Source organism: Antedon bifida, chromosome 6 (genome assembly GCF_963402885.1).
Source record: "Antedon bifida chromosome 6, ecAntBifi1.1, whole genome shotgun sequence".
Classification (NCBI taxonomy): domain Eukaryota; kingdom Metazoa; phylum Echinodermata; class Crinoidea; order Comatulida; family Antedonidae; genus Antedon; species Antedon bifida.
In genome coordinates, this window is record NC_136231.1 from 16,152,272 (window position 1) to 16,168,287 (window position 16,016).

Genomic DNA, 16,016 nt, shown 5'->3' on the forward strand with positions numbered 1-16,016 from the left:
TAAAAATCAATATTAAAGGCAAAAGTTGAAATAGTTAATATAGAGTTATTAAATCATCTGGCTGTTGTGAATATGCTAACATTGTATTGAAATGGATTGTGTAAAAACAAAGAAGTAAGCCCATGTTTCTTCTTGGTACAGATTACTGCTACTGTATGCGATAAATCTAATCTTTTTTTTTTTATTCTGTTTGATTCATATTGAGATTTTGGCAAGATTGACAACTCATAAAATTTCTCCTCATTCAACAATATGAAACATTCACAGTCACTTCCATCCAAAGGCCAGACCATGCAAACATTTGGCACTCAGATTTTGGCTGAGAAAGCAGAGTCAGTTTAGACAACACACTCTACATTGCGTATTACACATTCCCACCATGTAGCACGACTGTGCAATAGTACCTTAATGAGAGATAGTAATGCATGGCATGTGATACAATGTAAGCCAATCAAATGGCAAGGGATACACTTTATAGTATGTGTGTTATATTGGATATTTACTGAGATAAGTGTATGTGAAAGAACAAAATTTAAGTATTCTGTAAAGAATACCATATATAATCATATCTTTTTAATTTCATAATTGGTGTCAAGCTTATCCTTTGATAACATGAGATGAAACAAAAATGATTCAATAAAAAAAAATCATCAGTTAATTAAAGAAATATAGCCCTCCCTTTTTGAGAATAAAACTTATATCTGTGTTTTATTAATGCCTCCTTGGTGGCATTGGTAATGCTAAAATTTAATTTATTTATTAATGTTCTTATCATAAACATTCCATCCTTTAATGCCATGTTTAATTATATATTAATAATCTAGATTTGTTAAAACAATGAAAAGGAAATGCTATCAAATTAATAACTAAATGACAAACATATCAAAGTTATTTCTGTGTTGCCTTGATAAATCTCCTTTTTTTATTATTATTATAAATGAATTGCATTGAACGTAAACCTAATTGTTTCTGATGTGCCCATGCTTACTGTGAGTCATAAAGGATTTTGTAAAATAATTTGTAACACACATGCATGCATGTTGATTAAGATTGACGTATGAGAGTACTCTATACATATTAAATGAAAAAAAAAAACATTTTTATTTGATCTGTGAGGTTATTACCAAACTATTAGCATTAAAATTGCTTTAAAAAAATTTAAATAGCAAGACTGAAAAACTATACTATAATAGTTAAAACGCCCACATAAATATTTTTTTTTTATGGTAATAGTGATATCATATTAATTATTTCAAAGGTTTTATTAAAGGTTTTCCATCCAGAGATAAGCTAATTATAAGAGACCCTAACATAAAATACACATAAAATAAAAGACAATTACATTAAAATAGACTAATAATTTATATGCAAATTTTAACTAATGTATATACTACATTAGTTATAATTTACAGAAAAAGACCATCTACCTTTAAAGATGTATTGTCCCCCTAAAAAATATTTTTTTTAATTTTTGTTGTTGAATATGCCATTTTAATATCACATAATAGTTATTCACTATGACCAAAAACTTGAACCAAAAAAAAAACATTTTCCACCAAAAAAATGTAATTTAAAGCAAAATATACCTAAATTGTCTGGAAGACAATGGTTTTTGGTTGAAATTAACCATTTCTTTTGTCTTTTTATAAGTGAAATAATTATTTTTGATGATTTTTTTTCTACAGAAGTGAATAACTTTATTAAAACTGTGAAATTGCCTATTGAAAATCTGATTTTATTAATCTTTATTTTTTCATGTTTTTTGGGGGACAATACATCTTTAAGGAATTGTATTTATTTTGAAAAGAAATATTTGTATAGTATATAATACCAATAATATTAATATTATGTTTGAGTTAATTATAAATATATACTTATAACTAGATCTATTCTTTTTATTTTCAGATTAGAATTGTTGAAGAAATTAGGATTTCACAGGTAAGTTGAATCTTCTTTTTTAAACCCCCCTTTATAAAAAAAAAGCGAGAAAGTCTTCCCACAATCCCTATCACCCGTGTAAGATATTCTTCAGCATTCTGTAATTCAAAAGTTAATATAGCTTTATTGAGGCAGAGAACTCAAATAAGCAATCGAATAAGTACCATACTAATATACATTTAAAATGCACTTGTTCAATCACAAACACAGTATTTGTATAATAAGAAGTTATGTATTTTAATAAAATAATTATAAAGAACCCAAGCTTTGTAGTCGAAAGCACCGTACTATTTAAGGTGCGCTTGTATCACATATACGGTATTCGTAATACAACAAGACATAATAAAATGATTATGAAATAAAATCTTTTATGTGTTGGAACAGGGTACCTACTCTTGGGATTACTCATATGGGTAGCATTTTTATTGAATAATTAGCTATGAAAACGAAGCGAATCTACAAAGAAAGTTGCGTGCATCTTTCAATTTTAATAAGGACAGTGACAAGACTATAGGAGTACAGGTTGGAATGAGGCCAAATATGAGTCGCATTCATGGTTACATTTACTACACGTGGTACATGTCTGCAGGACGTAGGAAATACATTCATAAAAGACACTATACTGTAGGGTATTTAGCCTAATCTATCGTGATCCCATAATTTTTTTCCTTTAATTGTTTTAATTATTATGTCATAATATTCATTTCATTTCATTTATTTATTCGACACAAGTGGTCCAGGGGTTGCGACAGCAACAGAGCGCCATAACACATTTGTGTCCGCAACCCCTGTAACATACAACTTAATACAAGTTAAAAATGAATAAAAAATATACAGATTATATTACACAATTTAAAATACACCTAAACAATTAAAATAAAGTTATCGATTATCAAGCAGATATTTTTTCAATTTTGACAGAAAATTTTTCAAAGGAAGAGTAACTGCTTGATTTTTGATGGGGGGTAGTGATGACCATATAACAGGAAAATTGTTGATAGACGAATATTTTAAAGTATCGGTACGTGCAAAAGGGTGGACAAATGTGAGTAATTCAGGATGGCGTTGATTGATATGAATATTATTGTTTACAGTACTACAAAAAGTTAAATTATAAAAACAACGAAATATAAAGGAAATTAAAATCATTAAACGTCTATCACGTAAGGATAACCAACCCAAAGTTATTAAACGTTCGTCGTATGATATAGGTCCGCAGTGGGGTCCCAGAATACGTCTAGAGGCCCGTCGCTGAACCTGTTCGAGGCGTTCTATGTGTCCTCCATTTCTGGGGCCCCACGCCGGCAAACCATACTCAAGAATAGGTAGCACCAAAGTTTTGTACAGACACGAAATCGCGTCTGGAGAACAATTTCCGGCTACAGAAAAAATAAAGCCTAACATTCGATTAGCTTTAGATATCAGATTATCAATATGAACGTTCCAATTCAGTTTAGAATCGATATGTACTCCTAAATGTTTATGGCTATCCACCACCGCAATTGTCTCACCATTAAGAAAGTACAACGGCTTAACAAAGTTACGCTTTCTGGTGATATGCATTAATTTAGTTTTGTTGACATTGAATTTCATTTGATTCTTATCAGCCCAATTAGATAAAATATTTATATCATTTTGCAAATTAACAATATCGTTGGCATTTTGTCTGTGTCTATAAAGTATTATATCATCTGCAAAAAGAAAACATTCAGAAGAAACATTATGATTAACATCGTTCACAAACATATTGAATAAAATTGGGCCAAGACAACTGCCCTGAGGTATACCCGATGTGACTGGAAGTACGGAAGAAGTAGCCCCCCTGAAACACACTTTCTGATTCCTATCCGTCAAGTATGAAGATATCCATTTCCAGATATTACCTTGAATATTGAAATTTACAGCAATTTTTGTTAATAAGATGTCGAAAGGCATTTTATCAAATGCTTTGCTCATGTCTAAAAACAGAGTATCAATAATTGCTGGCTCACGTTTGTCAAGAATTTTTGACCAGTGATAGGTAACATTATTGAGTTGAGTTACACAAGATTTATGTTTGACGAAACCATGTTGATTAGGGTTAAGTAAACCGTTGTCATACGTAAAGTTATTAATATTATTTACGATAATCTTCTCTAAAATTTTACACACCAAAGAGGAAAGGGCTACTGGTCTATAATTAGTTATTGCTGCCTTATCGCCAGATTTATGAACTGGAATAGTATTTACACATTTCCAATCATTGGGCACAGTACCAGTATTAAGGGAAGTACGATACAGCAACCAAAGGGGATAGGCAATAGAGTGCGATATCGGCTTGAGTAATTTGACTGATATTAAATCTGGTCCAGGAGCGGAATTAGACCGAAATGTAGAAATGGTGTTAATTATATCATTCGGACTAAATGAAATATCAGCAAGTACAGGGATTTTAAGAGAACAGGGGGGAGGTTCGTTAAAATTAAAATGAACGTTAACATCATTAAAAATAGAAGTAAAATAACGATTAAAACCGTTTACAATGTCTTCAATGTTGGAGTAATGAGAGTTATTCGTTGGATTAATAAATTTACTGGGTAAAGAAGATGAACGTTTTTCTTTCACAAACGCGAAAAAACGTTTTTTATTGTCAGCGGATCTGAATAGATCGTTTACGTAATCCTTATATGATTTCCTGATGGCATAGTGAACTTTGTTTCGCCATTGTTTGTGAGCATCCCAGTGTTCTTGTATGCCAGAACGTCTAGATTTTTTAAAAAGTTTCTTTTTCTTCTGAATCATACGTTTAATATCCTTAGTTATCCATGGACTGCTCAGTTTACGTGCTCTGCTTTTGACCCTCGGGAAACTATCGCGAACTGCGGCATCAATAATGTCCATGAAGCCACTCCATGATGCATTTACGTCATTTTCGTTAAGGAACATACTCCAAGGTGCCAAATGCAAGAGATTATTTAGATGATGGAAGTCACCTCTGTTCCACTTAATAAATGAGCGTATTGTGGATGTAGTTGGTAAACTGAGACGACAATCGATATCAAATTCAATTGCATGGTGGTCGCTCTCGACTGGATTGTCAACGACGCTTATATTTCTTACTGAGGATCCCGTATTTGAGAACACGAGATCTATCTGTGAGCCATCATTAGCGTTTGTGGAAGGTCGAGTATTTTGGTTTACTAATTGATCGAAACCATACATGTTTAACACGTCGATGAATTTATGTGGTGCATTAGGCCAATTGATATTAAAGTCGCCCAAAACGACAACCGATTCATATTTATGGAATGAATGTTCTTGGCTAGCTAGTGCAAGTTCAAATTGATCCCAATAAGAAACAGTTGAGTCTGGGGGTCTGTACACAAGGCATAACAGATGCGATTTGTTGTGACATGTGATAGAGACCCATAACATTTCAATGTTCAGTTCAGATGCAATAACCTTTGATTGCAATGTGCTGTTTATACCAATCAGTAAACCTCCGCCACGGGTAACAGATTCGCGATCGCGACGAAAAATGTCAAATTTATTAGAAAAATGTAACATTTGCGTATCATCCTCGGAGTTCAACCATGTTTCCGTTAAGCATATAATGTCTAATCCATCTGATTTAGTATCGCAGAAAATATCCAAATCAATCGACTTATTGCGAATACTGCGACAGTTGGAGAGTAAAACTGAAACTGATTTTTTGGTTGGTCGATCACTACGGGATTTGTCAGAGTTGTTGACTGGTCCTGGATTAGGATGGACATCCCCGGACGTGAGCAATACTTTAAAGTTGGCGGTTGAGTTTGGATAGTACTGTGTTGGTGCTTTGAAAAATTTCCGTTTGTGTGGCCTGACTACCAATCCATTGTTGTTGGTAAATGGAGCGTGAATAGCGCGAAAAACAAAAGATTGTGTCCCATACTGATCGATGTAATTAGGCCTATAGTACATATATTTATGCACGTCGCCACTAATTGATGAATATAACTTCATAGGTAATGATGTATCAGGACTATGAATCATAAATATAACAGTACAAGTCAATGCAATTAAAAAACGAAAGTTTATAATGGCACACCTTACCGCCGCCATACTCCGCTCTGTGACACAAAATTCTGGTTGAAATTCCGAGTCCAATTCCGAATAGGATCACGACTTGCTGAATAAATTCCTGGGTCAGAATCTCTGTTAAAATAGCTCCAATACTGATCAAAACGACAACTACAGTGTCAAGATTGAAGAGGCCCGGCAGCGATGGTATGAGAGCGAGTTAGGCCCAAGGAGTGGCTCTGATGCTCCAAAAGTATTACAGGCGATGAATGCCAGTGAGGGGTAGCAAGGTGAGCTGAAGCGTAAACAAATGTAGCTTAGAGAGCTCCACGTGAACACGTCCGTTCACGTCCAAAAATATTACTTTAACTTGTTAACTTTGAAGTTAAAACTTGTTTTTTTATTTGGGTGTTCATTGAAAACAAATTTAAACACAAGAAATTTAAACCATATCCACTTTATTATGTCGAATTAAACCAGCTGTTTTTTAAAACTGTTCTGTCCTTCTCAAAAGACACATTTCTCTGAAGATGCAAGGTTTTTTTGGAGGCTTAAAAAAAAAATGTTTTCATAAATTGTTCTCTTATAATCCTATTCATAATTTATCGCTATTATGATTTGGAGGAAAGGCTTTTGTAGGTTTACACAGTATTCCCAAGAATACTAATTAAAAATGTTTGTTAAAAAAATTATATTTTACTTTTCCTTCTATCAGTAAGTTTAAATAATTGTACTAAACAATGTTGATTAATATTACTTTGTATTTAATGTCATACTAACTTTAGTTAGTTAAAAGATATTGACATATTCCATCAACATTACCATGTCTATGTCTTCATTTTGAGCCTAATTTTCTCCATACTAACAATTCTGACATCAATTGAAAAACTTCACATCACAAGCTAGAATCTTTGACACGGGACAAGGCACTAGTTGTTGTAATCATGCCCATGTGTTATTATAAATGTTCTGTCCACTAATACTAGGTCAGTGCATATTAATTAACAACATTAAGTTTTTATCGTAAACCCAGGAAATGTGATAGAATTAGTGCACATAACACAATGGTACAAATGGAGGAATAATCATTACATATGTCTTAATTTAAAAAGAAAATTAACAGATATTATTAAATGTGACAATTGATTTTTTAATGATTTTCAACAAGATTAATAAAAGAATGGAATGAGTGGTATTTATTCAATTAAACTTTGTACATACTAGATAATATTTAGTGAAGCTATAAATTTAACATCAATTTTTCAACAAAAAATGTTATATTGGTAGATTGAAAATTAAATATGTTCATAATTTATATAATGTTTAAGTTTACCCAAATACTATTATTTGCCGGATTGAAAATTAAATATTCATGTTTTTTATTTCCAAGCTTTTAAGTTAGTGTTATACTACCAAATACTATACTTTGTAGTTTTAGCAAACCTCAGGAATTACTCAAATAATTCCTGTTTAAAAATTGTTTTTCATAGCACTTAGGCATGATTGACTCCATTTCCAATAAAAAGGGTAAAGTGGCGTCAGAAGTACATATTTAAGATGGGTACGTGCAATTTTGGAGGTTTCTAAATTAACTAAGATGTCATCTTTATCTGTATTAACCCTTATCAAACACAACCCAGTTTATTTTGTACACAAATAGTAGCATTCATATTCCATAGGGTGTACAATGTACAGTATGACTTGCCTATATTTTTAGATATAATTTGAATTTGTTTAAAGTAATATACAGTACTTGTAGTTGCCATTTCTAATCCAGAGTATCTTGCTTTAATTTAAAGTAGTTGGATAAAATTTGATGACTAGAAGTTTGTATGTTAATTAAGTTAATAAATACATATTATATGAAAAAAATTTAAGTAGGAGCTTTAAACCAGTTAGTTCTTATGCCTAGACATAGATCCCATACTTATTATAATATAACAATTATTTTGTTTGTACAGGTTTAAATTATTTTGTCAGTTTATAGAAGAATATTGTTAACTGAACCAAAAACACATTAAATAACCTATATTTAATTAATATATTATGTTAAAAGAAGTATTTATGAAATAATCTTTCATTCTAATCAATGGACATTCATAATTGTTATTTAAGGGTATTTTGAAGATTATTGGAGGTAATGAATTAAAAGCTTATAGTTATTTTACTATTGTCTCCTAAAACAAAAAGAAAAATTGAATCAAATTTTGTTTTTTAAGAATAAAAAAATTACGATTATTTTCTAGTATGAACAATTTTAAATGCATTAGTTTCTGTGCTCAAAATGTGTTTAATTTTCAAAATATCCAATATTTGTTCGTTTCCACCAGTCACATCCAATAATGTTCTAACCATTATACTGTAGACCCTTTGATCAATAATTGATCACTTAAATTTTCGTTTATCTCAACTTACCACAAAGTGTCATCCAATAAATTTATAATCGCCAAGTTTTAAAAAAGATAATAATCTAACTAAGAAAGTTTATTTAAAAGAATTATGCCAATTTACCTGTTATTTTTGCGGTAGCCCCATCATGAATTGAGCATTACCTTTGGGATTTCAGATATTAACTGTGGACATATGTTTAGATGTGAAGGGGCATTCAACTTCCCCTTTTTATATGAAGCAGGTGTCTTTGTCAGATTTCTTGGCCTGATATTTTGCTGTTTGAATTCAACGCATTTTTGACCTCTGTTTTTAAAATTCAAATTATATTCTGAAATATTAAAAAAAAATGTTAATATATAATTTTTTGTTATGAATCTGATTTTTTTACAAGAAAGAAATTATTTTGGGTTTTTTTTTTCAAATTTGTCACTGTATTCTTACTTAATTACACAATGAGAAGTATAAAAACATGTTTTATTATATTATAACTATATCTTATTTATTTTACTTGATCAACATCATTTTCCTTTTATTTTTGGCTTTTATAATGTTTCAAATTATGCTCTGTCGTTTGTCCTGTGTTTGCTTGGGTATAAGCCTGGAAATTTGATCCTTTAATTTTAAATTGGCCAGTTAAAATGAATGTCCTTGTGTTGCTAAATCTTGCAAAAAAAAAAATATGACATGACTGAGGAAAAGATAATATTCTTGTTTTCTATTTGCCGTTTAAAAGGAAATAATTGCGCATGATTTGGTAATTACAAATTTGATCATTTAATGTTTTTAAATGATAGCAGTGCATATTAATGTTATCAATAATGCAATATTCCAATAATTTTCATTAAAACAATTTTTTTTACAGCTTTAAAGTGTAAATTAGAAATACTCGTTTAAACATCAACTAATTATTATTATCGGAGTTTTTATTGTTTTATTTATTTGTTTATTTCATCCATCAGCGAGTAACTCGCCAATTACAGGATGGATTTAATAATTGCTTATTAAAACTAAGTCTCATTTGAGGCTTAGGGAGTGGAGTTGAAAGTGTCATGAGTTACAACTCTGGCATTAGGTCAGGATTGAACCCCAGATCTCGGGTCTTGTCAGATTACAAGGCAAGCATGTTAACCACCAAGTACAGCTCTACTACAAGCTTTTACACTATCAAACTTTATGTGACAAAAAAATGTGATGTGCCCATACATGGATATGATGATGTCATATTACTACCATCTTTGGTCATATCACTACCATATTTGAGTACATCACACTTTTTTGTCAAACTAGTTTGATATTGTAGACAGAGCTTTATATTCCTCATTTGACAGAGTTTGAACTGAAAAACAACAATCAATACAGATTCCCTGTAGAATAACTGATGTGTTTATTAATGTAATATATGTCAATAATAATATGTTGTCAGTAGAAGCGAAGAAGTAAATGCAACATGTTAAATTGTAAGATTAAGCCAACCATTACAATTGAATTAAATATAGGTTTCAATGAACTTATTTAAACTATTAAAATAACATTATTTGAACATTATTTTTAAATAGGAAAGGGAAAAAATATAGTATGAATGACAAATCATTTTATTACTACTTCAAGTTCAAGTTCATTCATGAAGATTTTGAAAGGAGATAAAAACATTATGGTCAGAAATCATTCCTAAAAATGGCATTGACTTGTCCTACTAATAGCACCTGCTATGGCTATCTTCATCAATTGCTTCTTTTATGTGATTCCCATGGTACTTCACAGCCCTTTCTATCCTTTTTTCGTTTGTATCGTGACACAGATCCGCACCTTTAAGACGCCGTAGCTCAAGAACTCCTCATGAATGACAACTCAATAACCAAATTAAACCCTTCTGCCTTCTATAGAAGCATTCAAAAACATAATTTAATTATTACATTTTTTAAAATTTAATCATATTTGTTTAGACATTTAATTTTTTAGTTATCTGTCAAATTAGATAATTGTGGTAAGTGTTTAAATTCTACAGTAGTTTGACTGCAGTGTTCAAACCTGTTTTGAAGATGTTTCAACATGTTACAGGTTGCAATGTCAACTGAAGTATATTCAATCATAATTGTATTGTTTCTAGAAAGTGACAAGTTGTTCTTGTATAGCATCTTGCTGTCTACCCAAAGGATTCGCTATTCCCGTGATTCACAGGGTAACTTGATGCTACCAGAAGGGGGTTACTTCCCAGGAGATCTTGCCGGAACCTTTCTGTAAAAAAAATCTGAAATGACTCCTTTGGCGCAATTCTGTTGACAGAAACACTAATTATTTCTGTGAATTATTTGAAAAAATTGGTTTGACTTGAAGCGTGTTATAGGCATGCATCTGTTGTATTTATTATGAAAAAGAAGCATTTAATGAGACATAATTTTTCAAAAGAAAAGTTTGTTAAACTCTGTTACATGCCAACATTTGTATTATACTTAGGATTTAAAGCCTTATTATGATATTTAATTGTATACTTAAAGTAGCCAAGTTTAGTACTAAATGTCATTTAGCCCTGCATCAGTAAATTTAACCAATGGTTTTTAATTCTGGTGGATATGTATGTATGTATGTCTTTTTCCATGTCTACATGTTGTACATTAGCAAAATGAAAGTTGATTGCCATATCTTTATTAGTCTCCTTAAGTACTTCTATTGTGGATAAAACTGTTATCTCATTTTCACTATTTAAAAAAGATGTTTTTGGTCTTTGTTACAGTTTCTTTTACTTTGTGATTAAATTGAACCGAAAAAAAAACTATGAAATGAGAGAGGATGCTTTTAATAGCTTTTAGAAAGTTCATATTAAAGACAGGGATTTGTAGATTTGTGATGACTATTTTAAATGTCTTATATAATTTGAGTTATTAATTTAGTATCTGCACTATACTTACTACTGCACATCCGTGTAAAAAAATCTTGACAAATTTAGCAGAATTTACAAGATGACAAGGACAAGATGTAATAATTGTTACTCATAGATCCCAAAGAATTAATGTAATTATATAGAAACGCATTTCTATGTTTAAAAGTAGAATATTTTAATCTTTTGATCTTGCCCTCACTCCATGAATTAGTGATACCCATGTTTAGTGCATGTTTTTCTAATCTCTCGACTGATTTGTCAAAGTACTATTCCCTTGGTTTACCCGCTTGCTAATTTTAGCAGATTATTGGGAAATCTCCTAGTTATAAGAAAGTCTAATCTTCTACATTACATGTAACATATCCTGACAAACATGGAAAACTTTCCTGATAATTTCAATATCTGAGATAATAATTTTCGTATCTTGTAACACTCTTTGTCAATCACGAATGCATAATTTAACATGCAAATATTTAGGTTACAAACATTTTTCGCTAATTGTATATTTCACTATATTCAATATATATTTCTGTCAATCATACATTAATACATACAAACTGTGCTGCATTTTAAAATAAATTAACCGTTGATCTTCTTGAGTCACAAGTTGTGTGAATGCTAGATGATCTGTAGGAACCAGATTGAGAAACATCCTCAGTCTACACTATCAAACTTTATGTGACAAAAAAATGTGATGTGCCCATATATGGACATGATGATGTCATATCATTATTTGGGCATATCACTACCATATTTGGGCACATCACACTTTTTTTGTCAAACTAGTCAGAGCAATATTATGCAAAGTAGCCCAGGTGGAGTGTTCAAACAAACCACCCAAACCCCTCAGCCCCCCCACCCGAAGCGCCATTTTCAAACTAGCAGCAGATGTGATGGTAAAATACAGTAGGCCCTGCTCATGAAGATTTTACCCCCTTTTATGGCAACATGAACCCCCTCTAAAAACCTTGGTGACAAGATTCTTGTGCTACATATTGTTTTGTTGGTGTTTGTGCGTGTTATTGATATTTAGAAGGAAAAACATTATAATGGATCTTAATCTTTTTAAAAATTATGCCAAGTAGGCAAGTGGCATTTATAAAGCAAAACAAACATTTGAAAATATTACATTACTGTTAAAGATAAGAAATAAGGATATTTCATTAAAAAATAGCTCTATTAGACCTTGAAGTATCTTCCATGATTACGAAGTGATATGCCATTCCTATGGGAATATACATAGGAAGGGAATAATTTGAAAGCAAAATCGATGTTGGCCTATTGTTGAGTCATTTTAACACTATTGGATATTTTCTGTCATGTGGGATCTAATTTTAAGCAATTTTGATCGTAAGATCAAATCTCTTTGCACATTTTATTTGTATCATCAAGTTTGGAAGTAACTATAATAGGCATTGAGAAGACAGTTATAAAGTTGGGATGAAACTAGAAACAGACATTAGCGAAGACAGAATTATAGGGAATCATTTCCAAATTGAGTTAACTAGTGGCCATGGAATTTCAATTATTAAATTAAACAACCACAGCTCTGCCAAATATTTGTTTTCTTTTTTGTAATATATAAATTTACAACAAAAGCATAATACACCCATTTGTATAAAAATATTGATTTTTTTAAAAAAAATTGGAAAGGATAGCCACAAATCAATACTTCTGAAATCCAGAAAATAAAATGTCACTATGTGTATAATTAACATTATTGTTAGCTCTGACATGTCACTTGAATAATATGAATTTTTTTCAACCAAGGTTTATACTTCAAGTTGTAATTTCATCAAATCATAACCAAATTGAGAAATATAAAATGACATTATAATTTTCTACTACTGTAATTCTTTAAAAAAAACAAATTTTTAGAAAAAAATAACGTCCTGATCAATTCAATATCTGTCCAAAAATAAAACTTTTTTCCTTGGTATATTCCCTACAGATTTCAAATCTGCAGGGTTTTCATGATTCATTTGTCTGCAGTTCCGCATGGATTAATTTGTGCAGGCCTCTGTAAAACATGGCTTCAATCCATGTGACTGGCTCGAGACATTTTTTTGGAACCTGATGGAGGCCTAGGTTTTTGATATGTTTTAACAGTAGGTCTGTGTGCTACTGTTCTTTTCCTAGCTGTTATATAGTGACCATATGCAAACTAAATAACACCATCCTAAGAGCAACTGTTCAATGAAAGGAACTAAATTATGTTTTTGTCAACTAAATTATGTTGTGACACAGTGAAATGATGAAATGAAACAATGAAAGAAAATCAAACCTACTTGTTTAAAATATATATGTATATATATTTTTGACAATTCTTCTATAGAAAATAATTAGTAATGTTATAAATGTTAATAATTTGTGAAGAAAATCATTAAAACCATTGATATCACAAATGTTTATCTCCAATACTGTTTATTCCTAGTTTTCATAAAGTTAATCATCATTAGATCATGGGAGACCTGGGAATATTGGTGTTGTATACTATATTGATTGTATCCTAGGTAAGATGCTTTACCCTCATCGTCCTTTGGATGGATGTAAAGCCGTTGGTCTTGTGTACATACATTGAATGTTCATTTAAAGAACCTGGTACACTATTCGGAAAGAGCAGGAGATGTGTGATGATCTGAGTATGTGTTGCACTGTTAACTGCCATGGGTCTGTAGAGGGCCTAATCCGGATTTCCTCAGTTTCCAGTTAAACTTGAGGATGATAATAAATACCTTTACCTAATTTTTTTAGCTGTAAAACCATGAAAGTGTTATTCTTTACAAATGTCAGGGGAGGATTCAAGGGTCCAGCCGACACAGGCTCCCTATAAATTTCACAAATTGTAATGCAAAAGATAGGACATCAAATTAAGTTCAGCACTTCATTTCTCTACTTTTAGACCCTCCCCCGCTATTTCAACATCCTGGATCTGCCACTGAATGTTTTAATGTACATTCCTTTTCCCTCAAATAACATTCTTTCACTAACATTGATAATTGCTTGCATTATATTTCATACCCAATTTCATAGTCAATTAGGTAAAGGTAGACGTACCCTGTCTCAGAGACACTTGGGTCCTGCTTTGACAGAGCTTTTGTTAAATGGTTGAAGGCTGTTCATGTTCTAGTCAAATTAATGTCAAACTGTCATTCCCCATGAGCCCAGTTTGTGGCAAGTTCACTGAATAGTAATGTTCTACAAATTTGTTTATCTTTCTACATACCAGGTACACATTTTTACACACCTTTTAGTCACTGTGGAATTAAAGTATTGTCTTAATAATAAAAAAAGTTTTTTGTTGAATTAGCCATTTTTAAGAATCATTCACTTTGGCCAATAATTGGGTCTGATTCCCACTCCTTAATTCTGTTGAAGTACTGCTTATTTGATAGAAATGTGTTTTAAAAATGTTCTTTAACAATTTATCAGACTTTATTTATACTTAGTAAATAATATTTTTAACAATGTAAATTTTGAAAATAAAGCTAATTAAATAATATTATTTAGTCACAACGAAAACATTTTACTGTTTTTAACTAAACTACTGTACTGTATATTTAAGTAATATTGATTACCGGTATATCTTTTTATTGGCAGAAAGCGCAGTGCAATAGAACAGTACAATGCATAGGTTTACCAGGAGCACCAGGCAAACCTGGTATGGTTGTAAGTAGCTTTATGGTTATTTAATATTAAGAAAATTATTGTTCAAATTGTTTGGGATTTTAATGTACTAATAAGGGGGAACGTGCCAAAAAGTAGGTTGTAAAGCACGATAATTAAGCTGGAACTATATTCATGGAATACATTGGACATTATGTATTCTAAAAAAAAAGAGAGAAAACTAATAATAAATCGAAAAAAATCCCTATTTAATGATATCTTGTTATTTCTTTATTTTCTTTATTTTTTTTTTCTTTTTCCGTGTTGTTTAAATCTTGTCTTTGTTTGGGCATGTCTGCCACAAGCTTTTTGCTTTTTTGAACATGCCTTCTTCAATCATATTACCTTTCTTCACACCATTTTGTATACTGTTTTTATTTGAAGAAAATAAATGTTACTTTGAATTGAATTGAATTGAACTTTCCTTCTTATAGGGCTCAAGAGGTTCCAGAGGATTCCCAGGTTTTCCGGTTTGTGCATCCTTCCAGACATTCTAAATGATACGCAGCAATCTTTTTATTATATACTACCCTTTTTTGACTTGCATGTTTTTCTTTGTAACTTCTATGTGGAATGTATGAAAGATAGTATACCCATAAAAATGTTCCAGGTGTTTAATTCAGAGAGAGTTTTAAATAAATAAATATAAATGTTGACTGATCTCTTAAAATGAAACACGATTCTGCTTTTGCTGTTTAAAGAAATGTTGAACTGATTTTAAGTTTTTGCAGTAGATAAAATTGATCATTATGATCTGTATGTATTTTAAGTTGTGTTGGTTTTCTGATGCCTTTACATTTTAAATGTTTAACATGTGTTGTATTCTTTTATTTATTGTTCATTATAAAATTATTTATTGTTTTTTGTCTTTCTTTTTCAGGGTCCAATAGGTGGAGATGTAAGTAAATATTTCTAGATATTTAGAGTTGCCTCTTCGTTTAAGTGAGAAAAGTTGCAAAAATAGAGAGTAGAACTGTGATATTTGTTGATGTATGCCTAGGCACTGCTGTGACTATATATTTGTTTTGAGATTAAGCTCAGATTGTGTTGGGTCCAATTCAAGAACATATCAACCATGTATTCAGTACACAATTATGTGAAA

At 31.0% G+C, this 16,016-nt stretch overlaps 1 protein-coding gene across 3 annotated transcripts in view; it reads left to right on the forward strand.

Annotated features, from left to right (window-relative positions):
- Window positions 1–16,016, forward strand: part of LOC144845373 (uncharacterized) — an 85,298-nt gene that overhangs the window by 51,869 nt on the left and 17,413 nt on the right. For all 3 annotated transcript variants that reach the window (XM_078702657.1, XM_078702658.1, XM_078702659.1), the window contains exons 5-8: window positions 1,906–1,938; window positions 14,849–14,917; window positions 15,349–15,384; window positions 15,795–15,812. In XM_078702657.1, the coding sequence (XP_078558783.1) occupies window positions 1,906–1,938; window positions 14,849–14,917; window positions 15,349–15,384; window positions 15,795–15,812 (156 nt within the window). The remainder of the gene's footprint in view (window positions 1–1,905; window positions 1,939–14,848; window positions 14,918–15,348; window positions 15,385–15,794; window positions 15,813–16,016) is intronic.